Below are 16,421 nucleotides of genomic sequence, written 5' to 3'. Positions count from 1 at the left end.
CTCCTTTCTATCTTGCTATCTTGCGGTGAAAAGTTCTACTGGGTCACAATCATGTTATTTTACTACAAATTTCCTTGTACAAAAATAAAACATTTCAGGCTAAACTATCGATATAGGGGGAGAAAACAACAATACAAATTAGAGGATGCCACTCAAAGAGATGATGACAATATTCAATATGCAACAAGTCAACTTGGTCCCAAGTCAACTCGGTCCCAAGTTATCTCGGTCCCAAATCAACTCGGTCCCAATTCAAATCCGTCCAAAATCAACTCGGTCCCATTTAGGGGTTGCAACTGGGAAGGCTACTTTTCAAGCAAGGCGTTAATAGACTAGAATCTTTCAGGCTTCATTATATATAATTTTTGGTCTTCACTTTTATTACGTTCAGTAATAAAGAAACCGATGATGAAAGAGACGCAACATCGTTTGAAAGGGAAGCCTTTCATGGTTTAATACATCAAATTATCATGACTCGCAGCGCAAATCCGAATTACATACATGTTCATGAATTACATTAGTTACACATAATGCATATAACAAACAGGAAATAACACACAGTAGAAAATACATGTACGTGTTTAAAATCATTCAAAATTACAAACTACATTTAGCATCGAATTGTTTCATTTTACAAGAACTGATACAAATCCAATTATCAATGGACATATAAAAAGACTGGAAATCGATAACAGTTTTTTCAATCTGATACCGTACGTGAAAAGCAAAGACAGAAATCTTTTCCTTTCTCCCCGATTCTTCCAAACTGTAAACAGAAATTTTATTTCAACCCTGAGCTGAAGTCCAACGAAGATGCTATTCTTTATCACGCACCGCCCTGCAGACATTGCCAATGTCACTGGGCATCTTGTGAGCGAAGTGGTAAATGGGCGAAGGGACTATATCTGACCATGTACCACCCAATGAAATAATTAATGTCTGTTGATAATAATGATCTCCGACATACATTTTCTCATAGTCATAAGGAACCAAGTTGGCTCGGGACCGAGTTGACCGGTACCCAACAACACACACACACCTGACATGCCTGAGGATGAGTCGACTTGTTTAACGGACAATTTGTCTTTTCATAACGGTCAGACATTAGGCTAAAAATTTGCCACTAAACTAAAAAAATTAACAAAAGCATGGCTTTTTACTACACACCCTTTATGCTCGGTTTATCAAGAATGGTTTACACAAACAATACCATGAAACATGGAAGGAAAAGTGTGAAATTTCTCATTCTAGGAATTGGCCCACATCCTACGTGTGATACTAACGTTTTCTTCTCGCAATCTTTCCGATATCGGAAATGACAAGCAAGCACTGCTGCAAGCAGGTTGACACCAAGGTTGATAAAAGTAATCTCAAAGGAAACTTGAGAGGGCCTAGTATCAACATACATGTAATTCCAGAATTGTGAGGCACTCACTGCGTGCCTCACAGATGCAACTTTACATTGCTTTGTAACACTATGGGATTCTGAATGTGCCCGTTTACTCTGTCTAAAGCTGCATTTTCAATCAAATCTTTCCCCCAAAAGCCATCCACACTAACATGACTAAAAAATAACTCATTAACCTATGGCCGCGATGGTTTGATTGTCTATGCGGTATTTGGGGCAAAATTCAGACCTTTTACTTACGTTCTTGCCTTTCTTTAACAAACAATCATGTCCGAATTGAACAGAAGACTGGTTCCTATTACATACATATCCTGCCCTTCGAACATACAGTATTAAGTTGTATGCAATACCCTAACAGGCACGACAAGAGAACATTTTTCTCCCCAGACACTTTGATCTTTGCCAATTTTTCTAACCTTTGACAGGGATTCTGCTGGTATGAAAACATCAAGCCCCCCCCCTCCACTGTCCCGTGTAGAGTGTACCTCCCAGTTCTGGGAGTATGCCACGACGTTTGGAACCGTGCCACGTTAGGCCAATGAAAGTTGATCACAAGGTGCTCGTCAGCCACTCCTGGAAAAGTGATGAGGGTTTTTCATCATCTTTCATCAGCAAATTTCTCCAGAAATTTGACAAGGAATTTTCCTTAAAGTTCATCACACTCACAGTGTGCATAAAGGTTGAACTCATTTCAAAGGCTCTTGTCTTGACTGTGAAAAAGGATTTGAATTGCATAGAGAATAGAATTTTAAAAGTCAACAGGACAAACAACTGTAATTTATTGACAAAAAAAGACATACATTCCTTTTTAATGCATGAGTCGACGGCAAGAATCACTGTGGCTTTGGAAAACTCGCGGTACCACTTCATTGGATGATCCAAAGCAAATCCGGATGTGGTATTTGAACAGTGTCGATTTCAACTGCTGCCAACTGATGCATATCACCTCGGGCGCATGCAATGTGCCAGTTTCCTGCCACGCACCAAGCGCCATCATATGCAAAATCTGTTTTAGCCCATTCCAGCAACAGCGCGCTGATTGTCTATCAAAATTGACTCTTCCCTTTTTTCTGTTGGTGACTCAAATGTACGCGGACTGGCGTACCACACGTACATGTGTTTTTCAAAAAAATGCCTCTACTCCCTCAATTTATCATTGCATTCTATACGTACAAAGACACACAACTGTGACCAATTTGTACAAATAAATGCATTTCCAAAACAAGTGCATTTGACGTATTGGCAAAGATGTCAATTCAATACAATAGTGCTAGTGTTCAGTTTTTAGACTGACGATCTTCATAATCTTGACGCTGTTTTTTAAAAAAATGAAGGGTGAACTTTTTTGATGTGGGCCAAATTTGCACGTGGGTGCTGACGTGAGGAGAACTGTGAAATCAGATGTGGCTTTAGGCACATCAGGAAAAAGATGAACTTTTTGATGCAGGCTGAAAATTCCATTCGGGCAGTGACGAGAACCATGAAATCAACTTTCAGCAGCCTTAGTTAGGGTAGTAGGCATGTAGGGTAGGCACGGTAGGTAGGATTACGACATCGGTTTCCAGTCAACTCGGACCCAAGTTCACCTGATCCCATGACATAGGCCTAGCGTTATAGCTAGTAGGCCTAATACTATAGTAGTACATTGGCCTAGCGCTAGGCTCAACTCAAGTCAAAGTGGAAAGCGACTTAATACTAGCTCGTGAAACCTGGTGCGCTACTTTTTTCAGTAGCTGGGGTGACAAATGATTCATGAAGAGGGGACAATGCAATACACCATTTAAGACATTTCAAAAACGCGAATTCATTACGTCGCTTCGATAGCTTAGTTGGTAGTGATTTGAACTACAGATCTATAGACCCTGGTTCGAATCCGACCCATTTATGCTATTCATTTTCTAATTTTATCATTGTGTTTGGGATTTCCTTTTTCAATTGATGCAGAAACAGAGTCCAAGCATGATCCCTCTAAGAGTCTTGAGAAAAATAGCAGACCAGGTTTCACGGGTTAGTATCTAGTCATTTCCAGTCAGGTGTAGGCCTGTTACGCCCCAACTATTGCATCAGTCCCAACTATAGTTGAGCCCGTCCCAACTAGAGTGTTACAGTTGGGCCGGCCCAACTACAGCAGAGAGGTCCTGTGTGCATGATGTGCCCAGCATATGCCAAAGTCATATTGTTTACAAATGACATGAAATGTCATGTCATTGGTCATAGGGCTAAGTGCCACATTTTTGATGAATTGTGTCAAGTGTGAGACACATTGACTTAGATAATGTTGAGACATTTCCCCCAGACATTGGTCAACAATAGTTGGGCCAGCCCAACTGCAGCACTACATTTGGGACTGTCCCAACTATAGTTGGGACTTACGCTATAGTTGGGGCGTAACAGGCCTACGCTCGTACTTTCGTCAGTTGAACTTGGAGTTGGAGACGTACGCCAGGCCCCACTCAGTTATGTCAGTACTACTAAAAGTACTAGTACTGCTAGGCCTAATCTCACCTGCTCAATTTGTTCATGTTTTACCGGAATCTTTCCCCACATCGACTGAGTACATACAAATACGGTACTATGGCATGTACATGTAGGCTACATGTAATCATTCATATTCATCAAATAGCTGCTGAGTGCTGGCACGGTCACGGTCCGCCTCACGGTCCAGTCCACGTACTATGACATCATTATTACCGTGAAGTACCATACCATACCAGCTGCATGAGTAATATCTGCAAGCAGAAGGTACACGTACTACGTAGATAGTCGACTGTGCTCTTCGTAATACTCGTACTGTACATGTATGTACATGTACACTGGGTACACGACATTCACGGATGAATACCTACTTTGATTCGATTCTACACACTGTTCAATTCTGTTCACAACTGCCCCAATATTATACTGTAGGGTCATTTCGATTCCTTGATATGTCGACAAAATAGAAGCTGATTAAATAGAGTCGATTCATGTCCGCAAAAAAAGTTTTTAACCCGTTTGTGCATTTCAAGCGGTGTGTCCTTTGATAAAGCTTAACCTTTCCCTTTCCTCTCATAGAAAGAAATGTAAGAATTGTCTTCCTTGTAACAAAAAAGCGAAAAAGCTCAAAAATTATTGCAGCAACACTTTACATGTTGCCAATGCTGCAATGATTTTTTTCTGAGACATCTTGCAATGCTGAAATGATTTTTTTCTGAGACATGTTTTTTTCAGCAACTTTCGGTGTCCTCTTCTCCGATGTATGAAACCTTTGCTGACAATAGACGTGACGTAGCCAAGGCCTTTTTCCAATACTCAACTTTGTCTCCGTCTCAGGCTTCGTCCCCGAAACCAATCCCCGATTGTGGGCCTGAAGTGTTGAAATCAAAATGGATTACGTTAGTTTTTTGCTCTCTTGCTTCTTATATGATGTTTTATGGCACTATTAGACTAATTAGTGCGCGTACAGCTTCAAAGTCAGGTAGTACAAAAAAAGTTGAAGCCTGAACGGAGCTGAAGTTGAGTATTGGAAAACTGCCCAAATCAGCTTTGAACACGGGTTCAGATTTTATCTGAGGTTGGTACCAGTAATACCATACGCCAAATGCCACACTTGAAGTCTTAGTACTATATAACAATTTTGAGAACGTGAAAGCGGATATGGTGTACTATTAAGGCCATATTACGCAGTGCGGTGAGCGTTGTTGAGCAGCGCGGTGATATATGGTTAGCAGACTTGTAAAGTGTCGTTCCCGCAGTAATATATATCATTTCCAGCTTGGTTTCCAATATTTTGAGGACCAAAAACTAGTTTTTGCCTTCCTCTTCAAGCGTTTCTGATAAAATGCTCGACGACTAAGGAATAACATTCTGGTCTTTTATAATGAGGGCACTGCGTATTAGTTGGATGAGATTTTAACTTCAATTATAATTATGCGTGCATGCAAATAAATGGTCATATTGTTTATGGGGCAAAAAGCGCGGGGGCGACCCATTGAAAATGTACTGCATGGGCATTTGCTTACAGATTTTCCGCTGCTAAACAACAATGAACCTCGTTCCCATGGGTACAATCTTGCCGCGCCATGTTGGTTCCCACCATGCCTTGCGCGATCTAACCCCTGGTGTTGTAAAATTTAAATATCCCATATTTGGGAGATTTAAATTAGAACTGTGATAAAATTTGTTTGCGCGTAATGCAGATTTATGTATGTGTGGCATGCACGAGGGTAGGAGGGCACGAGAGTGTAGCTTAAAAGAGAAATACGTGTGTGCGATTCACTTTACGTTATGTATATTCATCCTAAATAGCCAGTCAGCGTTATTTTTGTGTTCTATACGACCAGGGGCTAGTGAAGGAACGTGCAAGCAGCCCATGGTGTTGAGCTTACAGAAGCTGACTCCCGCTATTAAACACTGTCCAGTTCGAAAGTGTTTCGTCACTTCAGTTAAAACGACGCCCACTGCATATGCACCGCACATATAGAGTTAAATACAATGATAGTACTGTACGCTGACTGCCGTTTATACGTGGAACCATGGAACCGGAAGTTAGCACGCAACTTCAGCGATCGCCCAACAGGAGCCTGCAAATCGTGGCGCGCCCACCTTTGTGACGAAGTCACTTACGAAGCGGGTAGAGCCTGAAAGTAAAAGGTCAAGCAGCGAGTTTCCGGAACCTTTCCGCGGTCGGCCTGTGGGAATTTTACGTTGTTCGTCCTATCGCGTACGATAATTTTTTGAATATTGAAATTTCACCTCTGTCTTCCTCCAGTTATATTTAGGAAAAGTCACCTGAAGATGGGTAAAACGAATTTTATTAACGTGCAGCATTCAGGCACACCGGCGTGCGGGACACGCGCCTGGTGTCCACGAATCAGATCTCCAGCTAGGCGAATAGTTCCACTGCCTTGTGGATGGGTCGGGAGAATCAAAGGCTAAAGGAGTTAACCTCTACAGATAATCCGGAGTGAGCCCCTGAGGCGGTTTGCTGGCATACTTGTCACTTTCCGGCAGCCCCGGCATCCTGCCGTGCACGTTCCCAGCTGTCTTGACCCTGTCTTGCCACTGAACCCGGACGCGACAGGACGAGAGAGTGAGACCGACTTTGCGTAAATCCAACTCACGCGCAAGTCACGACATCAACCCACCCACCCCTTCCACGCCCTATGGCGATGGGCGAGCGGCGAAGCAGTAGGTGCGGATACACACTGGGAGCTGTAGTCGCAAACCTGCACACGGCGGCTCAGGATATCAGGTCGCTCTCTACTGGACCCCGAAGCAGAAGTGGAGTTCGGCAGCCCCCCTGAGTGACCAGGAAGCCCTATTTAGGATCACTCTGCTTGCCTTCCAGCTTGAGGACGGGGCTGGTAAAGGTGCTCTAAAATAGCCTGCCTCACTACAACCTGGCCAGCATACCGCGTCTGGCGGGATCCCTTTCATGTGGTCGAAATCAGAAAGGAAAGAAATTGTTGGTACTCCTTCTAGCATCTTGGAATATCTAAACCAAGGCAGAAAGACCAGAGAAAAGACTTCTCTTGTGGCCAGAGACTAGCCCTTTACAAAGTCGACATCGCATGTCTAAGTAAACCCTGCTTTCCAGACAAAGGCCAGCTGACAGAGATTGACGACTATACCCTTTTTTAACTGGAATGAATGAGGTTGTGAAGAGCGACGTACGTGAGGCCCGCGTGGCTTTGCCATCAAAACCCAACATCTGAAGAAACTAGCCAGCATTCCAGAAGGTCTCAGTGACCCCCTTAATAAAATGCAACTCCCCCTGGGCAGGGGAGTAGCGCCACATTTATCAGTGCCCATACGCTCCTACTCCGCGATGACTAATCCCGAAGAAACCAAGGACAAGTTCTACGCAGGACTAGAGACTCTTACTTCTACTGTACCACAGTCAGACTAGCTCATCGTCCTTGGTGACCTCGATGCCCGTATTGGTACAGACCACCAGTCCTGGGACAGAGTCATCGTAAAAACGGAGGGAAATGCAACAGCAACGGCTTCCTCCTGCTTAGGATCTGTGCCAAACACAACACAATCACAATCTGCCACCAACACTATGTTCCGCCTTATAGCCTCAACAAGAGGTCATAGATGCACCCGTTCTAGGCATTGGCATCTCATTGACTACATCATCGCTAGGGCAAAGGACAGGCCAGACGTGCGGGTTACCAAGGCGGTGTGTCGTTTAGACTGTTGGACGGGTTATCATCCCATCATCTTTCTAAAATGAACCTCCACATACAGCCCAAGAAAAGGCCATAGGGGCAGAGAGTTGCCAAGAAATTTGACTTCCCAAAACTGAAATGCAGAAGAGCTCGCGGCACTTCTTGACATTACACTAGCTCTGACTCCCAGCCCAGTTCTGACATCGAAAAAGAGTGGGAATCCTTCGAAACTACAGTCCACTCAGCCGCCCTCCAGGTCCTTGGCCTAGCAACCAGAACTACCAGGACTGGTTCTGCGAAAATGATGTCCAAGCCCAGACGCTGGTGGAAGAAAAATGCCAGTCCCTGCCCACCAGAGTGACCCTGCTTGAACAGCAACGTAGTCTGCCTGCAGCAGGCACAAAACGGTCCCAACCGATCTTCCATCAATGCGGAATGTTGGCTCAGGAGCAAGGCCGATGAGATCCAAGGCTTTGCCGACTTACACAACACCAAGAGGTTCCACGATGCCCTGAAGTCAATATGGACTACCGTCATTCGGCTTATTACCCCCTGCTTAGTGCAGATGAGAAAACTCTGCTTACTGACAAAAACCAGATCATCAAGAGGTGGGGAGAACATTTCGACAACGTGCTGAATCGGCCGGCGTCCATAAACGACAAAGCCATCGCACGCCTCCCCCAGGTGCCAGTTAGCCCAGACCGTGACATCCCCCCCTTAGTGGAAGAGTAAAGCCTTCAAGCATAATGTCTTCCGGGAAAGCGCCCCAACCCTGACGCCATCCCCACCGAAGTATTCAACTCAGGTGGCCTAGCTCTCCTCGCCCACCACAGTGACCTCTGCCAGTCGATGTTGCAACAGGAACAACTTCCCCACGATTTCAGAGATGCTTCCATTGTTTACATAGACAAGCGTAAATGGAATCGCCAATTCTATGACAACTACCACGGGATCTCTCTCCTGTCTATCGCCGGCCAGATCCTTGCCCGCGTACTGCTCAACAGTCTCCTGGAGCACCTGGAGCAATTATCCCCGAGAGCCAGTGTGACTTCCGCTTAGGCCGTAGGACCACGGACAAGGTGTTCGCCGCCCGCCAACTCCAGGAGAGAGCATGGAGAAGCAACAAGACCTGTACATCACCTTTGTTGACCTGACCAAAGCCTTTGACAGGGTCAGTAGAGAGGGGCTCTGGAAATCATGGGGAAGTTTGGATGCCCTCACAATTGTCCGCCAATTTCACGACGGCATGATGGCCTGTGTGCTGGACAACGGTGAGGCAACTAACGCTTTGCCTGTGACAAACGGAGTCAAGCAGGGCTGTGTTCGTACCCCTACACTGTTCAGCATGATGTGCTCGGCAATGCTGACTGACGCCTTCAGGGACAGCAACCCTAGCGTCCACATCAAGCACATGTTCGATGACAAGCTGTTCAACCTCAAGAGCCTGCAGGCCGTCACGAGGGTAAAGGAGACTGTGATCAGAGAAGCTTGTATTCGCCGACGACTGCACCCTTAACGCTTCGAGTGCGCACGAGTTGCAATTGGAGATGGACGGCTTCTAAGATCTTTCTGCGACAGTTTTGGTCCTACAATCAGTACAAAGAAGACTGAAGTGATGTTTTAGCCTGCCCCTGGCAACCAGCAACACGAACTGTACATCACAGTGAAGGGACGGAAACTCCAGGCCGCTGACAACTTCTTCAACCTGGGCAGTATTCTTTCTTGCTCCACCAGCGTCGATGCCGAGGTCAGTATAATCGCATCTCCAAAGCAAGCAGCGCCTTTGGGAGACTCAGAAACTCCGGGAGAGGAGAGGAATCACACTTTCCACGAAGATTAAAGTCTACCATACAGTTGTGCTCATCACTCTCCTGTACGGCTGCGAAACCCGTACCCTCTACCGACGGCATGAACGACAGTTAAAGTTGTTCCATCTTCGCTGCCTCCGCAACCTCCTCCACCGCTGGCAGGACAAGATTCCCGACACGGAGGTCTTAAAACAGGCTGGAATCCCTAGTATAATCTGCACGGCACAGATCTGCTGGGCTGGCCACGCATGCGCCTGATACCAGCATCCCGAAACAGCTCGTCTACGGGAAGCTGTGAAAAGGAAACCGCTCAGCTGGGGGGCAGAAGTTTCAAGGACAGTCCGAAAGTCGCTATCAAAGTATACGTTTAACATCAGCGTTGAATCCTAGGAAATCCTCGCCGCCAACCGCCCGGCGCGGCTCATCCGCCAGGATGCACGCTGTAACAGTTAATACCTGAGCTCCACGTGCCGGCATACCACGCACACTTTTCAAATTCTTTTAACTCCCTTTTGGTTGGGTGCACTCTGCAGGTATATAAGACTGCCGCGCACAGTTCTTCGTGTATTTTAGGTTTTCGGAAGTGACTAATGGGTAAATGTTTGGCAGGATATTTCTCTTTTGGGTCAGATAATTTTCAGTTAATTTAATTTCTTAGTAACTCATGAAAACAAATTGCACATTGCTAAAATTTGTGCACGTTCCTATCCAAGAGTTCCCAAGCGAGCTATCAGAAATCAACTTTCAGGCTACTCACCGCGCTGCGTAACGTGGCCTTGATAGTACACCGTAGTATGCATACGCATGTGGAATGATCAGGTTCCTGGAAAGCGTGACGCGCACGCAAGTAGGGCGAGGGCAGCGTGTTTGTGTCAGAATCTGCACTGCGCAATATATGACATATGTATGTACATATCGGAAAGATTGCGAGAAGAAAACGTTAGAATCACACGTAGGATGTCGGCCCGAATTTTGTGCCAGTTTCTGCCTGGTGTAGGATGTGGGCCAGTTCCTAGAATAAGAAATTTCACACTTTTCCTTCCCTGTTTCATGGTATTGTTTGTGTAAACCATTCTTGATAAAACCGAGCATAAAGGGCGTGTAGTAAAAAGCCATGCTTTTGTTTACTTTTTTTTAGTTTAGTGGCAAATTTTTAGCCTAACGTCTGACCGTTAGGCCAGCCTATATCATGTAGGCCTATGCTATACCCACTGCCTTCTGTGGCATTGCTTTTGATCACTGAAGTGTTATTGCCGACTCTGCATCATATGAAAAGACAAATCGTCCGTCAATGTCCGTCAAACAAGTCGACTCATCCTCAGGCATATCAGGTGGGTGTGTGTTGTTGGGTACCGGTCAACTCGGTCCGTACCCAACTCGGTCCCGAGCCAACTTGGTTCCTATGACTATGAGAAAATGTATGTCGGAGATCATTATTAACAACAGACATTAATTATTTCATTGGGTGGTACATGGTCAGATATAGTCCCTTCGCCCATTTACCACTTCGCTCACAAGATGCCCACTGACATTGGCAATGTCTGCAGGGCGGTGCGTGATAAAGAATAGCATCTTCGTTGGACTTCAGCTCAAGGTTGAAATAAAATTTCTGTTTGCAGTTTGAAAGAATCGGGGAGAAAGGAAAAGACTTCTGTCTTTGCTTTTCACATACGGTATCAGATTGAGAAAAATTGTTATCGATTTCCAGTCTTTTTATATGTCCATTGATAATTGGATTTGTATCAGTTCTTGTAAAATGAAACAATTCGATGCTAAATGTAGTTTGTAATTTTGAATGGTTTTAAACACGTACATGTATTTTCTACTGTGTGTTATTTCCTGTTTGTTATATTCATTATGTGTAACTAATGTAATTCATGTACATGTATGCAATTCGGATTTGCGCTGCGAGTCATGATAATTTGATGTATTAAACCATGAAAGGCTTCCCTTTCAAATGATGTTGCGTCTCTTTCATCCTCGGTTTCTTTATTACTGAACATAATAAAAGCGAAGACCAAAAATTATATATAATGAAGCCTGAAAGAATCTAGTCTATCAACGCCTTGCTTGAAAAGTAGCCTTCCCAGTTGCAACCCCTAAATGGGACCGAGTTGATTTTGGACGGAGTCGAATTGGGACCGAGTTGATTTGGGACCGAGTTGACTTGGGACCAAGTTGACTTGTTGCATATTGAATATTGTCATCATCTCTTTGAGTGGCATCCTCTAATTTGTATTGTTGTTTTCTCCCCCTATATCGATAGTTTAGCCTGAAATGTCTTATTTTTGTACAAGGAAATTTGTAGTAAAATAACATGATTGTGACCCAGTAGAACTTTTCACTGCAAGATAGCTTGCAGTCATTTTGAACTTAAAAAATGAGCATAGGCCGTTTTTTAATGTAAAAGCTGTACTGGTACATCAAGATTTAAAAACTAAAAGTGACCTACATCTGACTCTGGAAAATTTCATCAAGAGAGACACATCTTTTCCCTAAAAAGTACATGTATTGCATACAATCTATGTGGCTTTTGCCTGTTCTTTGTACGGTGGGATTTTATTTTGGTTTCCCACTGTAACTGAGTTTTTTGAAAGAGATTTGATTTTTCAAGAAACTGTCATTGTGCTTGGTTTTTTTGGCATCGAATTCTTGTGTTGAAAACAAAATTATTGAAATGTACGAAAGATAATTTAACTGGTTATAAATACAAGTAAACTACCGTACTGTAGATAGGTTTGCGGTAGCACCATGGATATATATCGCTTTTTAGCATATGGGGTTCTGAAAAGAACCGGTGGTACTCAACGTTTCGGACAGTACATGTATGCTCTGTCCATCATCATTATAGCAAAATTTTCCAAATATTATCGTGATTTTAAAATCACACCCCCACCATGAAATATCAGGAACAGAAAAAAGGAGAAAATACTTGTAACTAAGCCATGTTTAGATCTATGGATACATACGCATGGCAGAACCCATTTTCAAAACTACATGTGTTTGTACGCATGTACAAGTACATCCAGGTGGTTCTGTGTACATGTATGTGCTACATGTATTTGTAGATACATTTATACCGGTACATGTACCTGTAGATGCCTTTTGTCCTGTTACAGTGTACGTGATGCGTTCATCCCTAAGCCAGTTTCTCCACACATATTTATGCAAATTTGTGGGCTAGAATCTGTTTGTGTTGTTCTGTTCAAAGAGAAATGCTTCCCTCAGATTTTTAAAGGAATTTCTTCCTCACCACTTCCAGAGAAGACATGTACATGTACTAAGTTTCTTGTCCAAAATAAACAGAGCGTCTGAAATACGTATAAAGTATGTGTAAAAATGAAAGAGGGTGCCTCCATGTACGCGTACATGTTGGGAGAAGTGTGAGAAATTAAGGGGAAAATTATCTAAACTGTTCAGGCCATATCACATGAGAAATATTGTGTAGGATTACCCAAACAGCTGTTTATATTACACATATATATACATGTACATGTATTTTCACCAGCTCCTCATATCAGCTGCCTGTTAATTTGTTTCACTGTACATTTTCTATGTAGTCCACTTACATGTACATGTACATGTATGTACCGGTACTTGTACAATTTTCTTTGCGGGGACGGGGTAATGTCTAGCAGTCCTGTCACTTTGTAATTTTTAGAGGTAAGTTCCTTGTAACACATTGTGAATTTCAGTCTTGTTTCCATTCCTCATTGTCATGATGTGTTCAGTCAACATGGTGGCATACAAGACTTCCCAGTGGAGGAGAACTCTGTTGCTCATTTGGTGCTGCCTGACTGTTCCACTAATGCCCCGGCCGCATTCAGCTGCTGGCACCGGTATGCTGGTTGCTGAAGGATGGTCTGAGAACACCACCAGCAGAGTTGGTGAGTACAGAAAAGACGCAAGTGATCTGACATAACTACCAAATACCGGTATATGATGTAGATAATTTTTAGCCAGTGATTTTTTGATGGGAATCTGATCCTTCTGAATGCAATGTGACACAACAAAATTGAAATGAAGCTGTTTCTTTCTTTTTTCTGCTAAAGGCTCTTCAGTCAAAATCTAGACTATACATGTAATCCTTTACGGCATGCAGTTTTGTTGCAGTAGTTGAGACAGACTTCACGACTATCAGAAAAGGAAATTCTCATTCCAAGCAAAGAAATCATTGATGCTGTGTTTTGTATTTTCTTCCAAATCCATGGATTGAGACCCGAATTCAGACACATACTATACAGTGTATGCAAAACAAAAATCACTCTGACTTAACTCATTCCCCAGCCCCCTTCAGTAGAGCAAGTTTGCCAAAAGGATCTGTGAATCTAAAATGAGGTCCTGAGTAGTGGGCCTGCTAAAATTTAAGACTTCTGTCAAAAATTTGAAGCAGCTTTTGTTGATGTACATGTAGTTTTGTTCTGCATGGTTTGGCTTGTTCGGATTTTTTATCCCCAACCTTTGCTGCTAAGAGTATGTTCAGACTCTTCATTTGAAACTTTAATTAATATGGCTTTATCTTTTAACTTTATCTGAAAGTGATATGACAAATCTGGTGTTACATAGAGAGAATTCAGGGAAAAAGAAATACGGTACCGGGTCTCTGTGGTTGACTCACCTTTGCATTTGTTTATGTCATTCTGCTTACTGGTAATGACATCTGAGAACAGGGCACACGTACCGTACATGTATGTGGATATCAATTACATTGTACATGTACATGTAGGAAGAAATTAATTTTGGTTTTTTCCTTTTTGAAAATACTGATTCAATTTGCAGCTCGACATGTACATGTACATATTATTGTTCACAGGTTGAAAACGGTAGCAAGAGAGGTCAGGTGGCACTCTTTACAATAGTAAATGGCACCTTGTGTGCAGAAAGTGCCCATTGAACTCTTTTGTACCACTTCATACTTTGTTTGCAATGGACATGCATTTGTGTTTTTTTCTCCCTTTGTTCCAGTTCGGATCTTCCCCCCAATTTTTCCCCCCAAACAACTTTTAACTATGCACTGTCAAAGTAGGGTAGGTCAGGAAACAAGAAGCTCAGGAATAGTACATGTATATGTACTTTTGTTTTTTCCTCGTTGCGTTTGTCCCGTGCAAGAACTTTGAATAACAGTGACTTCATGCCAAACCCAGTCAAAACCAATTTACTGCACAGGCATATGACACCTTCGATTTATAAAGAATTGTAACACATGAACAGAAGACTGGTCGTTCCTGTGCCCAGGCTACCACATTTCTTCAGTGCTGTCACTGGAATTGTACAATGTACAACTGGTGTCTTGTAGATCCAATTCCACCGGACCCTGCATCAGGTTTGCACTGCTTCAGCTACGATTTCAGTCAGGTTACGTGTACGTGGATGAGAGGAGGCCAGAATGACAGCGTGACTTCCACCGACATCCTCATGTACAGAGAAACAGATAGGTAACTTTGCAAATTTTTTGACCTGTTGAAGCAGAAGGGTTCATCTAAAAACAAAAAACTTGTTTACAACACGATACATGTACATGTACATATATGTATCACGATATATGGGTTGTGACACAATACATATTGCGATACACAAAATGTGACATGCAACATTAACAAAATGAAAACCAACACAGCTGAATTGAAAAATGTCCTTGCTGTATGTTTCCCACATACATTTGCATGTACCTGTACTCGAGCTAAGTAGACTCAAAGATGCGCATGGAGATTTTCATTGAGTTTGTTATTATATGTCCAGAGCTAATAGCTCCGTGGTACATGTATGTGAAACAGAAGTTTCAGCATTAAAGTGAGTCACATACATGTAAGCACAGACCTGAGTATATTGTGATTTCAAGATCAGTGTACATGTACCCGGTAACAATGAGATGTGCTGCCTAAAATGACACCACAGTTTTGCTTACGTGTGTTAAAAATCGGATTCGCATGAAAACCAACAAGCCATCAGAGTAGCCCTTTAAAATAGCAACGCATGTGAAAATGAGTTGTATTGGGACTCACATGTGTGTTTCAAGGCTTGCACATGTACATGTACATGTATTTAAAAATACCGGTAACGGCATTGCGTGTACGAGTACCTTACAAGTATCCTTTTAATTTTGGATAGTTTTGATGGCTCGAATAACTTCCTAGCTCAGTGTGCCTCAGTGTTATTAAACATGTTAAAGTACCGGTACAGAAAATGAATAAGGATAACTACTCAACACAGGATTTAAGGGCAGGCCAGGGTAGACGCTTTGACACTTGGACAGAGTGGGACATCTTCCTTCCGGATGCTTTTGTGGAATTATGGTTCATGGCGACTCTGAACAGGGAGTTGTGGGGAAGAACTTGCCACAGGAAATCAAACCTTGGTGATCTGCCAGTTCCAAATAAAACAGCAGGGCAGCATAGCCAGCCTGTGGTCCAGAGTTTACACAGGTGCATGCACATGTATTCACCGGTCTTTTTGCAGAAGACCTCCTGAATTATCCGAAATCGGCCACACTGCTTCAAGCCAAGATTTGTTTTTTACATGTACCTGTATGTACAATGTACATGTAACTTTCACGGGTCATCAAGGCTCATGCAGATTAATAGTGGCTGGATCTGCACTGTACATACATGTACATGTGTCTAGTTCTCAAAGTTTTGTGAAATCCTCCCAAATCTTCTGGTGAATTTTGAAAGGTCTTAGAGGAGATATTAAAGGGTTAATTCATGTTGTGTTCCACACGTTGTGGAACACAAGAAGAACAACACACTACTAGTTCTTGTCAATAAAACAGTCAGAAAGGACTCCCATGGTACTTTGTATATTTTGGTTCCTTTTTTGTTCTTTTAGAATTAAATATATACCTCATATTGGTCTTCAATTTATCTCAGTTATTGTTGTTAATGTGTTGTTGACACCTACCATAATTTTTGGAAAATGAACCACCCAGTGTACAAATGTATAAGACACAGTATGCAAAATTGGCAAATTAAGGTTTAAAATCATCATACATGTACAAGCTTACATGTATGCGTATACATGTAAGTCACGCCACAGTGCTGATGATCCAGCCAT

The 16,421-nt window shown here is 43.0% G+C and overlaps 1 protein-coding gene across 3 annotated transcripts in view; it reads left to right on the top strand.

The window, feature by feature from the left end:
• The window catches only part of LOC147797195 (uncharacterized), a 35,022-nt gene that overhangs the window by 2,087 nt on the left and 16,514 nt on the right, over positions 1-16,421 (top strand). For 2 of the 3 annotated variants that reach the window (XM_087143904.1, XM_087143903.1), the window contains exons 2-3: positions 13,103-13,258; positions 14,668-14,806. In XM_087143904.1, coding sequence (XP_087000030.1) covers positions 13,103-13,258; positions 14,668-14,806 — 295 coding nt within the window. Of the gene's footprint in view, positions 1-10,516; positions 10,703-13,102; positions 13,259-14,667; positions 14,807-16,421 lie in introns of those variants that run through there. The other variant, XM_087143905.1, reaches the window with a different exon arrangement.

The sequence above is a fragment of the Acanthaster planci genome, linkage group LG12, assembly GCF_054643075.1.
Source record: "Acanthaster planci isolate LZ-2023a linkage group LG12, COTS_SCS, whole genome shotgun sequence".
Lineage (NCBI taxonomy): Eukaryota > Metazoa > Echinodermata > Asteroidea > Valvatida > Acanthasteridae > Acanthaster > Acanthaster planci.
Note: the sequence above shows the minus strand (reverse complement) of the source record. Positions and strands in the feature narration are given on the sequence as shown.